This window comes from Astyanax mexicanus, chromosome 3, assembly GCF_023375975.1.
Source record: "Astyanax mexicanus isolate ESR-SI-001 chromosome 3, AstMex3_surface, whole genome shotgun sequence".
Taxonomy (NCBI): domain Eukaryota; kingdom Metazoa; phylum Chordata; class Actinopteri; order Characiformes; family Acestrorhamphidae; genus Astyanax; species Astyanax mexicanus.
The window spans coordinates 34,137,899-34,160,652 of NC_064410.1; the positions used below are offsets into that span (position 1 = coordinate 34,137,899).

Consider the following 22,754-nt stretch of genomic DNA (forward strand, 5'->3'; position numbering starts at 1 on the left):
TATGAATTGTCATCACTGCTAAAGGAAAAAAGCAAATCTGCTATTAATAGAAGCTTTCCTGTCCTCAATGAGTTTACTGAGACAGAAATATTAAAAACTGTGTGTGTGTTTTTTACTCACTCAACCTACATCACTGCAGAATACTGCAGATCACATCAGCAAGAGCACATGTGTGTTTTCTGGTTTGTACTGTGGCTGTCTGTACACTGTGTTCCAGCAGACTCATTGTAAAAGCATACTGAGTACAGAGGAAGTCACGCCGCACACACACTCACACACACCACACATGCGCGCATATTTCAACACTACACACATAACCGAGGTCATAACCCAGCTCCTGCTGTAACTGGTTTGTTTACTAACAGCTTCTTAAACTCTTTAAAAAGGATATAGAAACTTGGTTCTTGGTTTAGTTATTTAGAGAAGATTTTGGCCTAAAACACATTTTAAAATCCATTCAAGGTGGAGGTATATATGCATTTTTTTTTACAGATTTACCACATATTTAGCTTCAACATTACGTATAAGATATGATGTACATGTATATACTGTATGTATAAGTCTTATATATATGAAAAAAAGAACATGCATCAAGCATCTACAGACATCCCAAGTTGCAAAAGTTGATTTCAGGGAAAATCAACTTTTGCAACTTGGGATGTCTGTAGATGCTTGATGCATGTTCTCCCCACCCCCCCAAAAGAAAGAAAAAAAAATTGCACACACACCAAAGGATAACGAAACTTTACTTTTATATTAATTAATTTTACTTTTTTTTTTAAGTAAATTTAGAGTATTCAGAGGTGAAATGAGTTTTATCTTTTTCCTTTTTGGAAGGCCCTGCCTCTGCTTTCCTTTTTTATTTTTTTTTGAAAAAAGCCTTTATTTGACAAAAATTGACAGTTACAATATCCCAAAAATTTGCACAACTTCAAAAACATTTCATATCATATTACAATAATTATTAATATCTGCTTTCTCTCACTCACTGAACAAATCCCGTTCGGGAGGGAGGAAAAACACTGCCCGCCCACACTAAAAACTGATTGGCTGTCTCACAGACTCTTAGCAGAGAACAGGCCAATCAGAACCCTCTCTGTTTTCTCTCTCTCCTTCCCACACGCGATTAGAGAAAAAAGGTCTGTCGCCTGTGTGCGCGTTTGGAACACTCGTTCTGAATTCCGGGAGATTATATGTGACTTGCGGGGATCAGGGAGCCGCTACCAAAAGTTTCAGGGAGACTTGGTTTGTCTGCATCTATCTATTGGATCTAAGAGAACCAATATAACTCAAATGTTATCTAAACTCAAAACTTAGTAAAGCCTAAAAAAATAAATAAATAAAAACTGCAGAATATGGTTTGGTGTAACATGTGAGTAAATGATGCTCTTTAACGTAAACCTCTACCTTCCAGTCAGGCTGTGTGTCAGTGGGCTCAGGAGTAGAGTTAGTGAAAAATGAAATATGGAGCTGTGCTGTAAAATAGTTAGAGTTAAGTTGTGTACATGACCAGTTGACAGAGTAAACAGAGGTTAAATTAATACATGCTGTCGGAAGCTGTAAATCTATTTCTCGCTGCCACATGCTGACAGACACTAGATCTGACCTGGCTGTTACAGACCGCTCTCGGGCCAGAGCCCACAGCCAGAGCCATGTGACTCAAATTACAGCTGGACATTTACACCAGGGGTTCCCAGGCTGTGTTCCTGCCAGAGTACTCATGTACAGGTAGTGTTAGTCTCACAAGCCATTTAATAAATAGCAGCATTTAATGAAAAAATCTTGAAATGCATGGAATGTTACATTGCTGCACTGTAAGCTTGTGTAAATAGAATTAAATGTTGGTTGCCTCAATGTTTTTTGTTTACTGAAATCTTTTAGTAGACTTAAAATGTTTTTTTTCTTGCTAGATCAATTTCTTTGCACAATAATTCTCCTCCTCTGTTCCTCCAGCAGCTTTCTGAGATCCAGTATTTTGTGCACTTTGCCCAAACAGGCTTTCGAATGAGTGAGACAGGGCATAGTTGTCCCCTGCAAATAAATGTAAGATGGCAGCAGGGCTGTAAACAGTGTTTTTAATAAACGTATAAATAGTTTCTATGGCTTCTCTGTTTTAAATGTCAGAGCTCTCTGGATTCTGCCAATAAAGTGTGGAGCTACTTTGAGCCTGGATAACAGTAGAAAAGCAACTTATCTGCAGGGGCAAACTATGCCCCATATCACCCATTCTAAAAGCCTGTTTTGGCAAAGTGCACAAAATACTGGAAAATGCATGCAGTGTTATTCTAATTTGAAAAGTAAATAAAAGAAATTTGTATTTAGTCTTTTTTTCTGGTGTATTTTAAATAAAATAGAAAAGAAACTAGAGAACACACCCAGTATGCAAATAGACTGTGACAAAACCAATAAAAAAGATCTCAATTTGAATGTACATGTGGCCACAAATGTTCATCTAACTCAAATTAGTTGAGTAATGCTTGAAAATATTTATTTTTACATAAAATAGACTTGATTTATTTAAGTTCAAGCTAATTGTGAGTTTACAGTGTGCATGTCAGATGTATTTGAACAGTGTTCAGAGCTGCTCTGTGGGGGACAGAAAGGCATGTGTGGAATTTAACGTACAGTGGTATGCAAAAATTGTAGCACCTCCGGTCAAAATACTGTATCAGTTACTGTGAAAAGCTGAGCAAATTAAAGATGACCCAAATTCTAAAATGAATAAAGTTATTTTTTTTCCTTTAAACCAGCTCTTAGTTGCATAACATTATTGGACCATCTTGCATCTTGCACTGCTCCTTTGAGGTTGATCCACAGAAAACGTTTAGTCCGTGCATCTTGAGGTGCTCCAATGTTGTAGATTTTGAGAGCATCTTCAGTTTTGTTTAGAGGCAGTGGTACTGCTGGCTTCCAGAATCTGTGAAGAGAACCTGTGAACGTTTTTTTTTATGACACTTTCATTAAGGTCATATTTGTGTAGGTGTTGCACAGTAGAATAGTGTGTCAACCGTACAGACCCTGCTAAATCTTCCAGAAGGTTTTTGCAATCATAGAAGTTTTTTAGTTTGTCTTTCTAACAATGTTATCTTCAGTCCTGTTTGACCTCACGTTGATCATTTCTGTTAACTGTTACTTAATGATTATGTTACAGACTGAAGAAAAGTAATTTTCTTTGTTCAATAGCCCTCCTCTGCTCCTCCAGCAGCTTTTTAAAATCCAGTATTTTGTGTACTTTGCCCAAACAGGCTTTAAAATGAGTGAGACGGGGCATAGTTTTCCCCTGCATATAAATTTAAGATGGCAGCAGGGATGTAAACAGTGTTTTTAATAAACGTCTAAATAGTTTAAATGGCTTATTTGAAATGTCAGAGCTCTCTGGATTCTACCAATTAAGTATGAGCCTGGATAACAGTGGAAAAAGCGATTTATTTGCAGGGAAAAACTATGTCCCATATCACACATTCTAAAAGCCTGTTTTGGCAAAGTGCACAAAATACTGGATCTCAAAAAAAAGTGCGGGTAAACGGAGATGGCCTATTTAACTAAGGTAAACACTTTTTTTTTTATCACATTTTAATACAAGGCAATTTCACACCAGAGATCTTCTTTAAAACAATCAATAAATGCTTATAATATGCTTACAATAATCTAGTTTTTAGATTCCAAGATTTCACATACTGGTGTGTAAGTGTAAGAACTGAACTAGTCACAGGGTACTGTATAATCATTTACTCTAAACTGATCACATAAAACCATAAGTCCGCTGATCCATGTTTTACTATCCAATATCAAGGTATAAAACACAGTTTTATTGAAGTTGTTTATCAGATAAGTGAGCTTATGCTAGAGAGTAGGGTGGGAAAATAAATCAGGGGAAAATGCAGAATGACCACTGATGGCTATTTTGCAGTCTCTGATGTCTCTCAGGTCATTAAGTCCTACAGAAGTAAACAAGGTTGCCAATTAACCTTTACAGCCTTTACAAGTCCTCCTCTCCTCTCACATGACTGTGGGAGATATTGTAGGGGAGTGGTACACACAGTATTGCACTAATACAGTTTAAAAACTGCAAATTTAGGTAGCCTATGAACCAAACTGATATAGTTCATCATGCTTGTCTATATTTAGCACAAGAAACTCCCTGTTATTCTGCTATCTTTACTTTTACTTTTACTTACTTTTTCATCCTGCAGCCTCCTGTTGCTTCTGACTGTGGTTGTCAGAGTTACATTTAATTTCACAATGATATTGTCAGTTTAACCAACATATGTTTTATATATGGACTATATGTACTGTACTGTTCTGTGTTATTGGTTATTTTCTGTATGTTTTATGAACAATGCTTTATTCAAATTTGTGGTCCTGATTCAAAGATTTGTTTATTTTGGCTTTCAGAACAGACAGTTCACTTAACACTGACCTTTAATAAATATAAGCTCATTAGCATTTAGATTTGATTTCATTTTTTAAATCCAGTTTATTCTGTTATTGAAAAGTAATTTGTCCACTGAGACTTTGTATTGTTTTTGTAATATAGTAGTTTAAATTGTATTATTTTGCTTTGTGATTAAAAAAAATATATATGTCTAATTTTATCCTACTTTCTCCCCAATTTGGAAGGCCAATATTCCAGCCCACTGAGGAAAGTGTGGCAACTCAGCTCTGATACTTTAGCTAACAGAGGCCTGTGCTGATTGACATTTTCTTGGGAGCGATGAAGAGAGAGAAGAGAGAGCACCATCTACCCACCCAGGAAAATTTGCAAGGCCAATTGTGCTCGCTTGGACTTGAGCTGCTGATGGCAAGCCGCGTCATCTGATGCTGTTTAACTTTTGTTTTGCCTTCAGTAAGGCTATTCTGTAATTACTAGGGCTGTCAACATTAAAGCTTTAACGTACGCGCTTAATTTGGAATCAGTAACTAGTATTTTAATTGACACCACTAATATAAATAAATTTGCATTTTACATTTCTTCAATTCATTTTTTATTTACATTTAAATATTCACTATAAACAACATTTGTCTTAATGAACTAAATGTTAGTTGTTTTCCACATGCCAGATTGTTGAGGGACCGCTGCCCTGAAGTGTTCGTTACAGAATCTCCAAGGTCACACCACTTAGTCCTGTTTGATGACCCGCATTGTCCACCTGCCCTTCAGAGTGTGTTTCATAACATGTTTATCTCCCTCAGTGATGGAAAATGGTTCGTGCAGGAGACTGGAGCGGGGTGTGTGTATGTGCGTGTGTAAGTGTGTACATGTTTGCAGAAACTACGTGCTGTTGTTCATGTTCTATTCTGTACATGGTAACCTGCATGCAGTTTAACACGGCGGCACATTATTTCTATATGTATGAATATTGCAGGATCACTCTAAAAATCAGACACGAAGCTTCAAATGTGGCACAAAATACATTAACCGAAACAGTTAATTTCAGACTATGTCCAAATGTATGGCTCATGCACTGCACAGTGCAGTATTTAGAGTTATTCACATATTCACAATTGCAGCATATGTACTGTACACTGCACAATTTGTGTCCAAAACCACAACATTTTCAGTGCATAGTGCTGGGATGTATCTAAAATGTTAGTATATTCACTTTCCAGTGCACTATACTGAGCATGATCTCCAAATATGCAACTTAATTACAAAATAGTGCATTACTTGGGGCTATTTGCAAATATGCAGCATATTTACAATATAGTACACTATATTGGGATAGTGTCCAATAACACAGTATATTTACTGTACAGTAAACTCTTTATGCTATGTCCAAAACTACAGTATGTTTACTGTATAGTTTACTGCATGATACTGGAAAGAATTTACATTCCAATTTTCCTTTTTTCAATGATAAATATTGCAGCATTAAACAATGCAGGGTCCATGACGTCACCAGTCCCGCCCCCACCCGCACGCTGTCTCGCATCCTAACCGAGCAGAGTTGCCAGGTTCGCGTTTTTTTCGCCAAATTGTGGCGGGTAAAAATTAAGGGGTGGCGGGGTGTGGTTTTGGGCTACTTTTAAAAATTACCACGGCCAAAAATGTACAAGTCGACACGAAAATCAATCTTATTCATATATATATAAATATAAATAGGAATACTAATAATAAATCACTTATAAACAAAATACTAAGTCGTACACTCAGTTGTTTTGCCATTTGCTTCAAACATGCTAAAGAATAGACTGACTTCGGGTTGGATAACGGGTTGGAGATAGAAAGAAAGAAAAAAGGGGATAGAGAAAGAAAGGGAATAAAGATAAGTATCTGCCCAATCTCTGTGTATATGTGTGTGTATAAGAACATTTAGGTATGGTGCTAGATGTATGGGATGGTTATCTATGGTGGTAAACTATGAACTTCTGCATGCAATGCATCACATTATGCAAATTTAAATCAATGCAGTTTATTATGGCACAGGTTTGGTTGCATGGAATGAACAAAGTAACTGAACTTCTTTGGAGAATTGAATGCAAACCAGTCAAATGTTCTCTGTGAACACACAACACCATATCACACAACACCCCTCTAAACTTTACAGTCAAGCGAGTACACCCATGGGTGCAGATTTGCTCCTTTATAAAGCTTCAGCATGACCCCTGCTGGAGGATTTTATATAGCACAGTGTAGTGATCTTTTATACAGCACTTTATCTTCTTCACTCAGACATGTTAATACAGTACTTGACACAAGCATATTCCAATGAACACAATATCAATACATAATCAGTTGTACACAAAATATGTGTGAACAAAAGGGATGTTTTCAAGTTACTGTAGTAAACAATAAACTGCTCTGAAAGGCACATGATGAAATTATATCCCTGGGTTCTCATAAACTCACTAAATGCTACTAGTTCAGCAAAATACGTCAATATATGTCAGATCTCTGTAAACAGCTTAAACTGTATATGTCATAAAATCGAACTGCAGTAAAATCATATAGTAACAATTAAATAGCAGCATTGTTGCAGCAGCACAGATTTTTTTTTAATGTGGTTCTGGCAACACCAGAGCTAAAGGCATTCAGTGTTCAGGTCCTTAAATGTGTTTTCTGAACAGTACAGCAGCATTGACATCTCATATTGGTGTGTTAATAATAAAAATAGCTCACAAACACTCATTCTAAAATAAATAAAATGTTCCCCAAGAGGTCTTTAGTAAGTGGCTTCATCCATATTGTCGTCACTATCACCTCCGAAATCCTCACCGTTGTCAAAGTAAGACATGATGTAATCCGTCTCCTGTAACACACAGTGCAGCAGCGTGGTTGATTAAAGAGGTGTTTCAAAACAGGAGATTTACAAAACATCAAAATAAAAATACATTTAGAACACAATTCACATTGGTTTGGAAATGTTCATTATTGATTAGTTTAATTTAATGAATGTTTTATGGTCTCTTAAATATGAAGCATAGTCCTGTTAGATCAGGCATTGAGACAGCATGTTATTCACAGCAAAAAAATCATCAGGTAATCATGTGAAAAAATATGTTAGCTCATTATGTAAACTGTTCACTAATATTAAAGTGATTTTACTGTGTTTTTAATTTATAGCAATTTTAACCTAAGTATCTGGGCTTTATTAATAAAAGAAACACAGGAACTTGACTGGGACATCCCTACAACACGCCACATGAATTTGTTTGATCTTGCTGGCATTTTCAGAGTTTCTTAGCAATGTTAGCCTAGCATCTCCTGTAGTAGACTATAACGACATACATACTGATTGGATTTGAGATTACTGACTAATTGCAAACAATTGCCACTGTTTTTTCCCAAAAAACTTACTTCCTCAAATTCTTCTTCATCATATTGTTCCCCTTCTTCAGACTCTGCTTCTTCCTCTGCTGCTTTCTTCTTCTTCTTTTCCTCATCTTGCTCCTCCTCAGAATGGTTCTCCTCCTCTTTCTTTTCAAGAGTCTGTACAAATGTGATAACCAAATCACAATGAATACATGTTTTCATCATATTTAACTCCAGGTCTGCAGTGCAGTGTGTAAAATGACATAGATTTATCTTTTTGTTCCAGTTGGCATTGTGGTCAATAAAAATGTAACAGATTATGAAAGACAATGAAGACCTATAACTGATAATAATGTTCAGTAGTTCACCACTGTGCTTTAATTTTTTATAAATTAATCATATATTAGATCTTCAACAAAACATTTATAACAAAAATCACAGCTATAATAACAGAAGGATTCTGATGAGTCCACTTGGACATTTTGCATTGGGCTAGTCTGTGATGTTTTTTGTATGTGTTGCAAATGAAACAAAATAACAGTCTGGAAGTAGGCTATCGTATTTTTATTTTTTAAAAATCTTTAATTGGTTTCCTTTTAATCTAATTCTGGAAATCAGCTTTTCCTCAGTTTTTGAAAGCCATTGGTTGTTGATGCAGCACAACAGCTGTACTTATCTGAATTGGCTAAAATGTGCTCTTGCGGCAAGCCAGCTTTCGCACGTAACAGTTTTCTCATGTAGCAGCTCTCACATGCAGTAGCTCTCTTATGTGGCAGCTCTCACATGCAGAAACTCTTACATGCAGCAGTTCTTTCAATTGGAATTTCAATAGGATGCAGTGAGGTAAAGTGTCAAGGAAACAAGTACAGTAATATAATATTTACCTCTAGTTTTTGGATCAGTTCTGCCTTACCAGTAGCATGCTTTATTTTAGGCTTCACTTGTGACCTGGCCTCTGTGGATATACAAACAAACATCACACATGTATAAAAATGAGGAACTTTTTTTCATATGGTGTTAAAATTAAAAGGGTTCAGCAAGGCTCAGTAATTGATTGCTATAAAGTGTGTAATTTGCAATCTATTACTATGTGATAACTGTTTATTGCTGAGCTCTGAAGTTCTTATGAGCTTTTAAAATGTTTTCATTCACTTACTTGCTTTCCGTGGCTTCTGTTCTTTGATGCATAGCTCTTTAGGCAGCCGGCTCCAGTCTAAAACAAACATACAAACACACAAATATGAATCACATTATTTAGAAATGCATAAAAACTGTAAGTACATGAACTGTATGCAGAAGACGTGTATTGTAATAAGCATTCACTTCCACTGGTACACTGGTATTACTGGTAAGCTCTTTACAGTAGCTCACCTGGGCTCCATTCGATGCTGTTGTTTTTTGGTTCTCCAGTTTGGTATTTGTCTGAGTAACGATCCACATCTGTAACACACATATAAAACATGGCTTAATTGTAAATTCTGCCAATACCTTTACAGCCAAGACACATCTGGATCACTACTGTGATGTTATTACCTTAAATAACATATACATAATGTAACTTAATAATAATATATAGTACAATAAATGAATAAGAATTAAACAGTGTGACTGTATTCTGATTTATTTCCCCAGAGGAGTTTTAGTTTTTAGAGAGATTGCTGAAGAAGTGGACTTTGAACATGATACATCATGTTCCATATTTTTGTATATTTTATTGTTATTCTTCTTTCACTGATCTTATCAGTACCTCTGTATTGGTTTCACATAAGAGCACTGATTTGAAGTTTTAATAACATTGATAGACTGCAAATGTGCACTTAACTGTAAAGTGAGTAACTTGCTAGACAACAATTCATTTACATATGGAAACTGTTTCCATTACATTTGGTTATCTTTTTGCAAGAATGTATGAAATTTATATGCTGGGGCAGAAGCTTAAGTTTAATTCATTTATAATTTAAATATATCACAGTTCTATTGTATCAGATGTCATATAGTTAAGCACTGACCATCAGGCATGTGGTGGTCAAGAAATCCTTGAATACTAATGTTTTGCATTCACACGCTCATTCACACTCTTCATTTAAATGCAAAATCGAAGCCACTCTTGTCAATGTCATATGCATAAGCAGTACAACTGTAAGTGTTTAGCACTACTACAGTAAGGACTTTTATATAAAACTGCTCACTTTCTCTCTAAAGATGATGTTCTAGATTTACATATGCGTGACTCCAGTGTGATAATCCTCCTCACCTCTCTTTGCTCTGGCTGGGCGAATGTGGAAGGGCAAGTTTTTGCTGGACGCTCTCAGTTCTTGTTTTAGAGCCAGCATATAGTCCACCTCCTCCCCTGTGTGCAGCGGAACCGGCCTGAACTGCATCGGCTAAGAATACAGACATTACAGTTCTGTCAGAAAGTATACCTGCAAGCTACATTATAATTGTTATTACAGCTTACACAATAAATGTATTACAAGATTACTATAATAGAAAAGCAATGTTTTAAATGACATTAACTGCAAAAATATATTTATTAACTACTAAGATATTATCAGTTCTGCATATGAAAGTTATTACATTGTTAATACAGAATTGAATTTATATTACAGCTCTGGATATTAATATTCTTTGTGGTTAATTTTGGACATGAATAATATTAGAACATTTTACTGTATGGTAATGTAATTAGAGGTTCAATCTGGATATTAATGTAATTAGAGGGTTATTCTGGATATTAATGTAATTAGAGGGTCATTCTGGGTATTAATGTGTATTAATAAAATAAGCAAAATCAAGTCCGTACTGGGTACAGTGGAGAAGGGGCATGGGCACTGGTGGGTAAAGCCTCTCCTCTTCCAAATCCCAGAGAATCCACATTAAAGGTGAACAGACTTCTTCCTCTTCCTCTACCTGCCATGTTTTCTACAGAAATAAACAGAGAGAAACACAATATTTCAAATCATCCTCTGTGGAGACAAAGAAAAGTAACTCTCTAAGCATTTTAAAAGCAGGGTTGTAAACTATTGTTATTACAACTCTATTACAAGCGTATGGTCATTAATAACGGAACAAATAGTTATATATAGATATAACATCCCCTATATAAGTTACCCCAATATACATAAGACTATGTTATAAACAACTATTGTTATTGGAGCTATTTGCTGCCTTTTTCTACAGATACAACACTGTGTACAGTGCAGTAAAACTAATCTATCTAACATCTTCTAAATATAAATGACTTACACAAATCACAGCACAGACACATGCTGGTACTGAAACAGCTGTCCTGCAGTGTTCTCTCTCTCTTACCTCTGCTGGTGTTGGTCTCTCAGCTCCTCTGACTCCTGAGCTCCTGTGAGGTTTCCACAGAGGTATCTCCGGCTATTTGTTCATCTTCAGGATTAGTGTTTATGAATTTACCTTCTGCTTTCAAACTGAAAATGAGAGGAATCTGCTCGACCACGTGAGTAGTGTTTACAGTACACGCGTGTTCCTGCTGTGTCTCAGTTCCTGTCGGTATGTGCTCCGTCATAATACGCCCCCCTACAAATCCTGCCTCCCTAGGACCGTTTGGTAGCTGTGCTGTTACATAGTTTACAATTATCACAGCTGTAGATTGGTACATTACTACTTACCGTAAAGCCTTAAATGCACTGTTAAACCGCGGTTTCTTTATTTTTATGTGATATATGTGTTTTATGTAAAGTTACCGAATAACCGATATTTATCCCATGTTTGACATTTGTGAAGCAGAGCCGAAATAAATTATTTATAGTCAATAAAATTTACTTAAGTTACCCATTTCTAACGTGTTTTTAACGTGTAAACTATTTTTTACCTTTAAATATAATTAAAGCTAATACTGATATACTAATGTTGATGTATCAATACAGCTAATGAAACTAATAAAAATGTTTTAAAGTCAAGAAGTCAAACCTTACAATCAGGCAGGTTCCCAACTACCTAAAGATTAGAGCACCGCCCAACGCCGAAGTTCCTCCGCTTTTAACCAATCAGATCGCGGCTATAATCGTGAGGAAACGGATTTCAGCAGCATACTCCCTGAACAGGAATTTAATTTAATAATGTAATGTAATGTTTTTTTTAATGTAATCTATAATATAATATAATATAATATAATATAATATAATATAATATAATATAATATAATATAATATAATACACAGCTCTGGAAAAAAAAATAAGAGACCACTTCAGTTTCTGAATTAGTTTCTCTGATTTTACTATTTATAGGTATATGTCATATTATCATTTAGAGCATTATTTGCAGAAAATGTGAAATGTCTGCAATAACAAAAATGCAGAGCTATTACCTCAAATAATGCAAAGAAAACAAGTTCATATTCCAACATTTTAAGAGTTCAGAAATAAATATTTGGTGGAATAACCCTGGTTTTTAATTACAATTATCGTGCATCTTGGCATGCTCCTCCACCAGTCTTACACACTGCTTTTGGATACCTTTTTGCCACTCCTGGTGCAAATATTCAAGCAGTTCAGCTTGGTTTGATGGCATGTAATCATCCATCTTCCTATTGATTATTGATTAAAACCAGAGGTTTTCAATTTGGTAAAATCAAAGAAACCTATAATTTTAAAGTGGTATTTTTTTTTTTTTTTTTTTTTTCAAATCTGTATATATACAATACAATATATCGTGTAGAGGAAATAATAATATAATTATCCATACACAACTAGGTAAATTATTCTTAATATGAATATAAAATCATAGCTCATTCTTTATAGAACCGGTAAACTAGTGCCATACTGCACAAAAAAGTAAACCACTGTGTTCCAAGTCCACGTGCTCTGTTCATTAGAAGTGTTTTTATTGTAGCATGTGGACGGTCATTCCGCTCTATGACCGGTAGGGGGCAGCAAGGTACTGTTTATTATAAAGCTTAGATTAAGACTTTACTACTCTGATAAACAGGACTATTTACACTGACTGTAATGGGTGAGTAAGAGCCTAAGTGACCCTATGTAGCCTCGGCTAATTCAAATATTAGTGAAATTGATTTATTTCACCTGTTTACAACTGGCAGTTTTACAGTCTAGAGTCTCTCTAGATATCTCTCTTCTTTTTAGGTGTTTAATTGAACCATGGTTAACATCCTGAAAAGTACATTGTTTGAAGTACAGGGTAGACTGGAGAAATTATTGAAGGACTAGAAAACAACTCAAGTGACATTATTCATTTATTAGCTCAAAATTCCTGTCTATTATTGCAATTTGACAGATTAGTCTTTTTTTTTTTTTTTTTTACTTTATTAGGTTTTTTTATAATATGACACAGATGTGTTACACCAAATCTGACATTTTTGGTTTTGATATGGGATTAATATGATTTTTTGTATGTGGTATTAATATCCAATACATATCTGATACATGGTAATGAGACTTAGTCTAAACAGCCAGATAGGAATTAATTAATTTAATCCTACTTAACATTCATCATACATGCATCTTAAAGAGTTGGGAAAATGGAATTCTCAGACAAATGATGGATAGTGGTCTCATAGCTGTGTGAAGATAGCTTTAGAAACCCATAGTTTGAGGTCCAAGTTTTGTTGATGTTGTCTTCATTTGTACATGCATATACAGTGGCCAATAAATAGAAGCTCAATGAGGAGTGTTTCTAAAAATGTTCAGTGACTTCAAATATTTAGTAGGTGTTTCATATAAAGTGGTCAGTGAGTCAAATCATAAGGGATTCTAATAAAATGGCCAGTAAATGCTATTTTTTTTATTGTTTTTTATAAAGTGATGAAAATGTGATGTTTGCAATTATTAATTTATTGATTAATTTTATTATAATGTCTTGTACAAAAAACTATGGAAATATTCTATTTAGAATCTATTTGCTAACTTAAAAAGAGAACTAAAAATAATTATAGTGACACTGCACTCAATGCAGAATACAATACTGTTAGGGTTAGAAATTGGAGCAAAGTGTGATGCCTTTTTAAAGTTTTGCCTCTTGAAATAGAAACACATGTACAGTAAAAACACTAGACCAAGAGAAAAATAAATAATTCACTGACGTGTCAGACCACTTGCCCTGCCTTATATTCACAGTTTAAATCAGTTCATTTGTAAGCCATAACAATAGACCACAAAGCTGATCTAAAATCAGCGCACATTATCAACATCCACCCGCAGACCCTTGAGATAAAACCCTTAGAGCTGACTGCAGTGCAGCGTCAGTAGTGCTGTAATTAGGGTGGATGGAGTTTACTAATCAGGTCTATTATTGGCACAAACTTGGACCACAATCATACAAACTTCCGCACTGCAGGGCTTGTTCAGTGCAAACATTTAAACAGGCATTAAAGTCTCATTCTGCAAACAGACAGCAGCCCAGAGACGTCAGAGGAGAGGCCACACTGTGCCCTGCCCACTTTCACTTGACGGGTGAGCTGTAACACTGCTACTGAAATAAAACCCAGCGTTTACTAAAGTAGTAAAGTAGTAATAAAATGTAACAGAAAAAAAATCATGATACACATTAGTAATAATTATTGAATTAATGATGTATTTTGTAGCAGGGTTACATTCTGCAGATGGAAAACAGCTACTAGCTTAAGATCATGTACTTAGAAAACAGAAAAATATCAGAAATAGACGTAATAATCTATAGCAAATCTGATCTGATGGATTTAATAAAGTGTCTAAATCTAATGGTGTGCCAGTGGTCAAGGCTTAGTATTCAGTAGCAGTGCTTCTGCTTTCTGGTTTGGAAACTACCAATCAAACCATTAGACTGTATATTTGTATCCTTCTCATGTCTGCACAAGTAAATTCATCTATGCTATGTTTTCTTTTTCAGCTAATGAATAGATTTTGTGGCACATTTAAATCTGCAGTCTGTAGTGGATTTGTCCATTTGTTTACACTTTAAACAGGGAATCCCAAACTTTCTCTTTCTCGCTGCATTTGCTTTTTGTTACTGTAAAAAATGACATATGAAACCCTGTGTGATTCAAAGATCAACAGTTGTCACATGTCACATGTCATGATGGTTTGGTGTCATGTTGTGGGGTAAAATTTTGTACAATGCCTAATCTTCATTACAGGCACTTTGTCAGCCCAGCATTACGTTAATGAGATCCTGCAACCAGCGGCCTTACCTTTACTGAACACATATTCCTGTGTGCTATTTCAGCAGGGCAATGCTCGTCTACATAATGTTGCTATCTCAAGCGATTGTCTTGAATACACAAGCTGCATCCAAATTGTGTAATATACACTTATTCTATGAGGACTATACTATATAATAATTTAATAGGTCTTATATATTTGTTTTCATTTTACTTGTGATCTGTAGAATGAATAAACGCCATGTGAGCTGTTTTTTGGGGGAAAAAAGTGCTCCGGTGATCCGGTATAACAGTGCTCTACACTCTAAAAAACAGAGGTACGACATGAGTACTTTTTTGTACTCGAAGGTACACTCTTTATAATTGTACCCTCAAAGGTACAATATTGGTCTTTACAGGGTCAGATTTGTTCCCTCTGAAGTACAAAGTCATTTCTAACAGCAATAGGTACAAATTTGTACCATTTAACCAGCCAAAGGGTACATTCAGTATTCTGCATCACTGTACTAATAAACAATATATATTTAAATTGCACATTTTTTTATTTGAAAGCCAGACAATTTTGGATCATCAAGTTTTTGAGCCATATTTAGTTGATGATAATGTTTATAATCTTTATGATCTTTACTGGCACAAAAACCATGGGTACAAAAAAGGACTTTCACTGAAAGGTACTTTTTTGTGCCTCAATATAAGGTACAGCCCCAGCGACAAGCTTTGTACTCTTTTAAGTACAAATCTGTACTTATATTTCTTAGAGTGTAGTCTGGTGGAGGAATGGAGGGAGAAACATAGATTTCGGCTCTTGCTCATGAATATTTATACATGCAAACATATTGCCTCTGATTGGCTAACAGCACTGCGACACCAGCGAGACTGACAACAGTTAGAAACATTTTAATATAAAGAGATTTTTAAACTAATGACGGTCTTTGCAATGTTATATTTTACTTTACAACATGTGTTATCCCCTACTAAGTGCAGTTCAGCCACTGACCTAGCCTTAAAGTCTCTGTAAAAAAGTCTACTGGAGATCCCATGTAAACCTATAGTTACACACAGAGGTGGGTAGTCCAGATCCAGAAAGTTAATATCCACCCCGGGGTTTTGTTGGCTGAGCTATAGCAGAGCCGCCCAGGCAGTTTGAACAAAACCCCTGGGTGGATTTTTACTTTTAACTAGTGTAAACAGAACATCTTAAACATACACCTACCTATCTCAACTCTACTTCATTGGTGGTTGTAGATATAGACAAATTCTAACCATTTGTTCTTTAGCTGTGAGAATAGCATATAAGATATTTAACGTATTTGCACAAATAACAGGAACTAACTCGCTGTTAGCTCCTGTCTGACCAGCCGTGCCTGGTTCTAAGTATGTATTGTTGATATTTAAATACACTTAACTTTTACACTTTTATCTTTTCTATAATCTACATACTCAGAAATTAGTTAGTATTAGTAAGTAGTAGGCAATTGGGATGCACCCACAGAGGCTGCTAGAAAAAGAAATTTTATATCCAGAAATAAATATATAAAAAATATATGCAGTTAATTTGTTTTTAATTAGTCTCCCACTTCCTTTAAGGCAAAACATTAAGGCACAACAGGAACCCTTAGCTGGGATATTTGTTTTGCATTTAATGGCCCCTGAGCAATGAGAAAATTGTTGTAAATTGATTCTGTTATATAATGTTCATTTACACACTGTAGACTGTACCTGCCATATCAGTATTGCAAAAGATAATATTGCAAAAGCAATGGAGACACTCTTTTAGCTCTCTTATTGTACTGTAACACTGAGTAGCTCTATTATTGTATTGTTAAGTGGACCAGGAGTTTTTAAAAGCTTTCTTGTAAAGACAATAGTTAATGACATAACAGTAAATGAGTCGTACAGAATGAAGTGCTGCTACACAACAAAAAACATTAAAGCTCCAACAAAAAGCAAGAGAACCACACCATAGTTCACCTTTACACTTAACAAATAATTTATGCATGAAACTTAGAAAAGTTCTAAACTACAAACTGAAGAAGTATGAATATTAAATGAGTTTATTTATAATCTATTGTGAATATATATTTATGTATAATGTATCTTATAAAAGAAGGTGTTGAGCTGAACTCAACCTGATTGTTCCTTTTCTACCAATCAGCAGAGGTATGTTAGGCTAATAAAATCCACTATAGGTCACTGTGTTTTTTAGTAGTATACCTGTTCATGTCTCATCTTCACACATGTGAAGGGTATTTATATAATCAGCATATTATAATTTTAGAGGTTTGTTTAATGTACTTACTTTATACAACATACAAAGTGTCTTATATAGAGGTATATATTAAAAAAAACTGTGGGGTCTTCAAAAAACATTTTTCCATTTATTATTCCATTCCATTGCTTTTTTTTCTTTGGTGTGGACGTGAATGGGTAAAACATTCTAGTCTATAAAGCAACAGTGATGAAGTCAGTCTTGGTTATTTTCCATCTCTACAAGTTTGCAATGTCACATTAATAAGAAATCACATTATAATGAACTGAATGAAGTGCAGCATAATCAATTACATTTTAAGTTTTAGAGTGACTCATTACACATATAACAAAACCCAGAGGGTTTCTGGAGCTTCTTTCATGATTTTATTCATTTTTATTAATAAAACATGTTTTGATACAACTGTTTATGAGTTATGCAGTGGCCTAATGTTGTGTGTTCATACATTAATTATTTTTGTAATTAATCTTAACTTGTTAATCTGGTGTATTTTAAAGGCTACACATTTGTCTTGAAGGCATGAAACCAAAACCATGTCTGTATTGTATTCCTCAACGCTTAAGTGTGTTTTACGAATAGAATAGAAACTATTGACTGATCACTGAGTAAACTGGGTCATCAGGATGGTCAGTGTGGTGGATAAACTACTTCATTAACACTGGCACAGGAGAATGGAACAAACCTATTGTGGTGTTTTGATGTTTTATCTGTTTTGCACATGAACTCTTAATGTAGGCAAATATTTATTTATTCTGTGATCAGTATCATCACTGTAAAAATTAATTGTGGCAACAATTAATTTAACTAGGCTGATTCAACACATAGAAATACTCAAATGAATTAATTTTTGAGCTGGATAAACCTAGTTAAGCCACTTGTTACCACATAAAGTATTTTTTTTTAATTAAAGTGAATTAAAGTCTGTAAACATTTGTTTGGAATGTGTAATTGCACTGTGCATGCTAAAAAAAAACGTTTTAAACATGTGCGAGGATTAGCAGCAACACGGTTCCTCAGGTAACCAGAAAAAGCTGTTAGAGTAAGAAAAAGGTCCCAGAACCTACCAAACCCTCTGTTTTTAAAATTAATACATGTGGCTTTGCAGGAATGGTATACAAAGCACATTGATGCCATTTATTATAATATTTTGCCTTCTTCCCACTCAGATACAGTGCTTCTTAAAATTTAAAAGAAAAAATCTTAAATGTACATTCAGAAGGAAATGAGTGTGAAAGTGTGAAATAGCTACAGCAGTCCAATTTTTAAAACATCACGGAGAGTTTTTGAGTGAGCTCCCCAAGCACAAAGCTCACTCGGGTTGTCAAGTTGAGGAGGCTGAATCTACACAAATCAGTGCAGGACTTCTAGGTCCTCTATTGATAAATGTACATCATTATAAGTCTTTTTGGATAAAATGGTTCACTAAATGCTATGTAACGTAATTTAATGTAATGCAATATAATATAATGTAACATAAAAAGTTTAACAGAAGAATTTTATTCTGCTTCTAGGTCATAACCTGGTTGATCAACTGACTTTTCTATGCGGTTTTATCAGAGTTTGAGAAATATTCTGAAGCATCAAGAAACATTCTATATTCTATGATTCACACTGTCAAGCGTCATCGTTTAACTAGGGTTTGAGTTGAGTGATATGAGTCACATGCTCAAAAAGAATTTCGAAAGCTTAGTGACATCGATTAACTAATTAATCTTCTTTGTCTTTAAGCGTCAGCCACCCATGAACTAGAGAGATTATTACTAAATACCTGAATTATAGATAAAGAGTCACAAAAAGGTGTGAAGATCTTAGGGAACAATGGCAGTGTTTTACTTATCACTTTTCTCCACTTATGATATAAGAACTCCAATTAGTGAATGAAACTCTTATAATATGAATTTTGAGACGTTAATAACTAAATTGTTCAGTGCTTATTAAGATTTATCCAGTCTCTACTGTGAATTGATCAGTATCCACTATGATTTATTTAGTGTCTACTATGGATAATTTAGCACAGCAACTACAACAAATTATTCAATATCTAGTTTGAATCTACTATAAATTATTTGGGATTTGGTTTAAATGAGTCAGTAACTGCTATAATTTATTCAGTGTCCACTGTGAATTATCTGCACAGCAAAAACTGTTAGTGTTAAATGAATAATGTGGGTGTATTCTGTATCTGTATGAATTTGTAATATGTATTATTCAGTCTACAGTATACATTTTCTCAGAACATGCTATGGATTTTTTTATATCCACTATGAACCCTTCAGTAACAGTGTCTACTCTAAATTATTTGGCTTGTTCAGTACTGAATATGGATTACTCAGTAACTGCTATGAATTTAGTGTTTCATATGAATACAATTTTAGCTAATATAAAACTAATACAAAAGGTAGGAACCATATTACAAGTTTGTGATCATATAAGCACCTACAGTGATTCATACAGATTGATATTAAATGTGATAAACAAGCTGATTTCTTTCATAATGCATTGCCATATGCATTCTAAATGTTTGTCCATGCAACCTTGCAGATTACAATACACATCAATAAGACAATTAGCTTTTCCCAGTGTAAAATTAACTTTTAATATGGCCAAAAATGTGTTCTTGCAATGTATATGTACATCCACTGGCCACTTTATTAGAAACCTCTACCTCATCGCTGCACTAAACAGCTCTGGAAAAAAAAATAAGAGACCACTTCTGTTTCTGAATCAGTTTTTCTGATTTTACTATTTATAGGGTATGTTTGAGTAAAATGAACATTGCCGTTTTATTCTATAAACTTCGGACAACATTTCTCCCAATTTCTGAATAAAAATATTGTTATTTAGAGCATTTATTTGCAGAAAAAGAGAAATGGATGAAATAACAAAAAAAAAAATGCAGTGCTTTTAGACCTCAAATAATGCAATGAAAGCAATTTTATATTCATACAGTTTTAAGAGTTCAGAAATCAATATTTGGTGAAATAACTCTTATTTTTAATCAGTTTTCATGCATCTTGGCATGTTCTCCTCCACCAGTCTTACACACTGCTTTTGAATAACGTAATGCCACTCCTGGTGCAAAAATTCAAGCAATTCAGCTTGGTTTGATGGCTTGTGATCATCCATCTTCCTCTTGATTATATTCCAGAGGTTTTCAATTTGGTAAAATTAAAGAAACTCATAATTGTGGTCTTGATTTTTTTCCAGAGCTGTATATGTGTACTGACCATGGGGCCACTACTGGAATATTATTGAGGTGGTGGGTCATTCTCTGCACAGCAGTGTAACATAGAGTAAAACTGTTACTGTGATACTGGTGTGGTGTTTGTTTGTGTGTGTGTGGCACTTATTTGAGTGTGTCAGGCACAGCGTTGCTGCTGGAGTTTTTATACACATTAGTGTCACTGCTAATATGAGAGTTAATCCACTACCTAAAAATATCCAGACAAAATGATCTCTGACCACTGACGAAGAACAAGAGGATGACTAACAGAAGCTGTACATCAACTAATAAGCTACAATCTCTAACTAAACACCAGCCAGGTGGAACTGTGAGGGAGGGGTTTCTATGTGGGGAGTGTATATGTTTCCAGGACAACACATCCTGAGGAATGAAAGGGAAATGTCTGTGTGAGAGTATGGGTGCAGCCGGTTATTGACACAGGAATATGTTGATAATGTGGTTTTGACGCAATCCCAATTCAAGTTGCCGTGCTGCATGCAGAACAAATAAACTATCCAAGATGCCACACTCTATGAATCAGATTCAAACACACAAACTCACACGCATGCACACACACATATGTACGCACACACACTTTTAATTTAAAGCCAGAACATGGGGTAGTGTGCATACAGTGTACACAGAAGAACACAGTTACAAAATCACAATTGGAGAGGTTAAGATAGCGACAGATAAAAAAAGACAATTAGAAGATTACAGCTGAATGGAATACAGGTTTAGAGTTAAAAGGACAACAATAGCAGAACACAAAATAGTTTATACAACAGTTTATTTCAGGTAAAGAAACACTGTTAGAAGAAAGTTAGTTAGAAAAGCTCTGTTAGAAGAAAAGAGTTAGAAAAGCAATGTTAGAAAAAATAAGTTATAAAAGCAATGTTAGAATAACAGAGTTAGAAAAGCACTGTTAGAAGAACATAGTTAGAAAAGCTCTGTTAGAAGAACATAGTTAGAAAAGCTCTGTTAGAAGAAAAGAGTTAGAAAAGCACTGTTAAATAAAAAGAGTTAGAAAAGCACTGTTAACACTGTTAGAAGAAAAGAGTTAGAAAAACAGTTAGAAGAACACAGAAAAGCACAGTTGGAAAAGCACTGTTAGAAGAGAACAGTTAGAAAAGCTCTGTTAGAAGAAAAGAGTTAGAAAAGCACTGTTAGAAGAACATAGTTAGAAAGCACTGTTAGAAGAAAAGAGTTAGAAAAGCACTATTAGAAGAAAAGAGTTAGAAAAGCACTATTAGAAGAACATAGTTAGAAAAGCACTGTTAGAAGAACACAGAAAAGCACTGTTAGAAGAACATAGTTAGAAAAGCATTGTTAGAAGAACACAGAAAAGCACTGTTAGAAGAGAACAGTTAGAAAAGCTCTGTTAGAAGAAAAGAGTTAGAAAAGCACTGTTAGAAGAACATAGTTAGAAAAGCACTGTTTGAAGAACACAGAAAAGTATTGTTAGAAGAACACAGAAAAGCACTATTAGAAGAGCACAGTTTGAAAAGCACTGTTAGAAGAGAACAGTTGGAAAAGCTCTGTTAGAAGAACAGAGTTAGAAAAGCACTGTTAGAAGAACATAGTTAGAAAAGCATTGTTAGAAGAACATAGTTAGAAAAGCACTGTTTGAAGAACACAGAAAAGTATTGTTAGAAGAACACAGAAAAGCACTATTAGAAGAGCACAGTTTGAAAAGCACTGTTAGAAGAGAACAGTTGGAAAAGCTCTGTTAGAAGAACAGAGTTAGAAAAGCACTGTTAGAAGAACATAGAAAAGCACTGTTAGAAGAACATAGAAAAGCACTATTAGAAGAACAGAGTTAGAAAAGCTCTGCTAGAAGAACATAGTTAGAAAAGCACTATTAGAAGAGCACAGTTTGAAAAGCACTGTTAGAAGAGAACAGTTGGAAAAGCTCTGTTAGAAGAACAGAGTTAGAAAAGCACTGTTAGAAGAACATAGAAAAGCACTATTAGAAGAACAGAGTTAGAAAAGCACTATTAGAAGAAAAGAGTTAGAAAAGCACTGTTAAAAGAACATAGTTAGAAAAGCTCTGTTAGAAGAAAAGAGTTAGAAAAGCACTGTTAGAAGAGCGCAGTTAGAAAAGCACTGTTAAAAGAACATAGTTAGAAAAGCACGGTTAGAAGAACACAGAAAAGCACTATTAAAAGAGCACAGTTTGAAAAGCACTGTTAGAAGAGAACAGTTGGAAAAGCTCTGTTAGAAGAAAAGAGTTAGAAAAGCACTGTTAGAAGAAAATAGTTAGAAGAGCTAAGTTAGAAGAAATTAGTTAGAAAAGCTCTGTTAAAAGAGCACAACTGGAAAACACTGTTAAAAGAATAGAGTTAGAAGAGCTAAGTTAGAAGAAAATAGGTAGAAAAGCACTGT

General features: G+C 34.7%; 1 protein-coding gene across 1 annotated transcript; it reads right to left on the reverse strand.

The window, feature by feature from the left end:
- Positions 1 to 6,397: 6,397 nt before the first annotated feature.
- polr3gla (RNA polymerase III subunit GL a) lies at positions 6,398 to 11,416 on the reverse strand. The gene is made up of 8 exons (XM_007254700.4): positions 11,066 to 11,416; positions 10,557 to 10,675; positions 10,008 to 10,137; positions 9,125 to 9,193; positions 8,910 to 8,966; positions 8,638 to 8,708; positions 7,799 to 7,930; positions 6,398 to 7,250 (listed from the first exon to the last, which is right to left on the reverse strand). The coding sequence occupies exons 2-8, from the start codon at positions 10,668 to 10,670 to the stop codon at positions 7,164 to 7,166; spliced, it is 660 nt and encodes a 219-aa protein (XP_007254762.3). The 5' UTR covers positions 10,671 to 10,675; positions 11,066 to 11,416; the 3' UTR covers positions 6,398 to 7,163.
- Between the last annotated feature and the right edge of the window lie 11,338 nt (positions 11,417 to 22,754).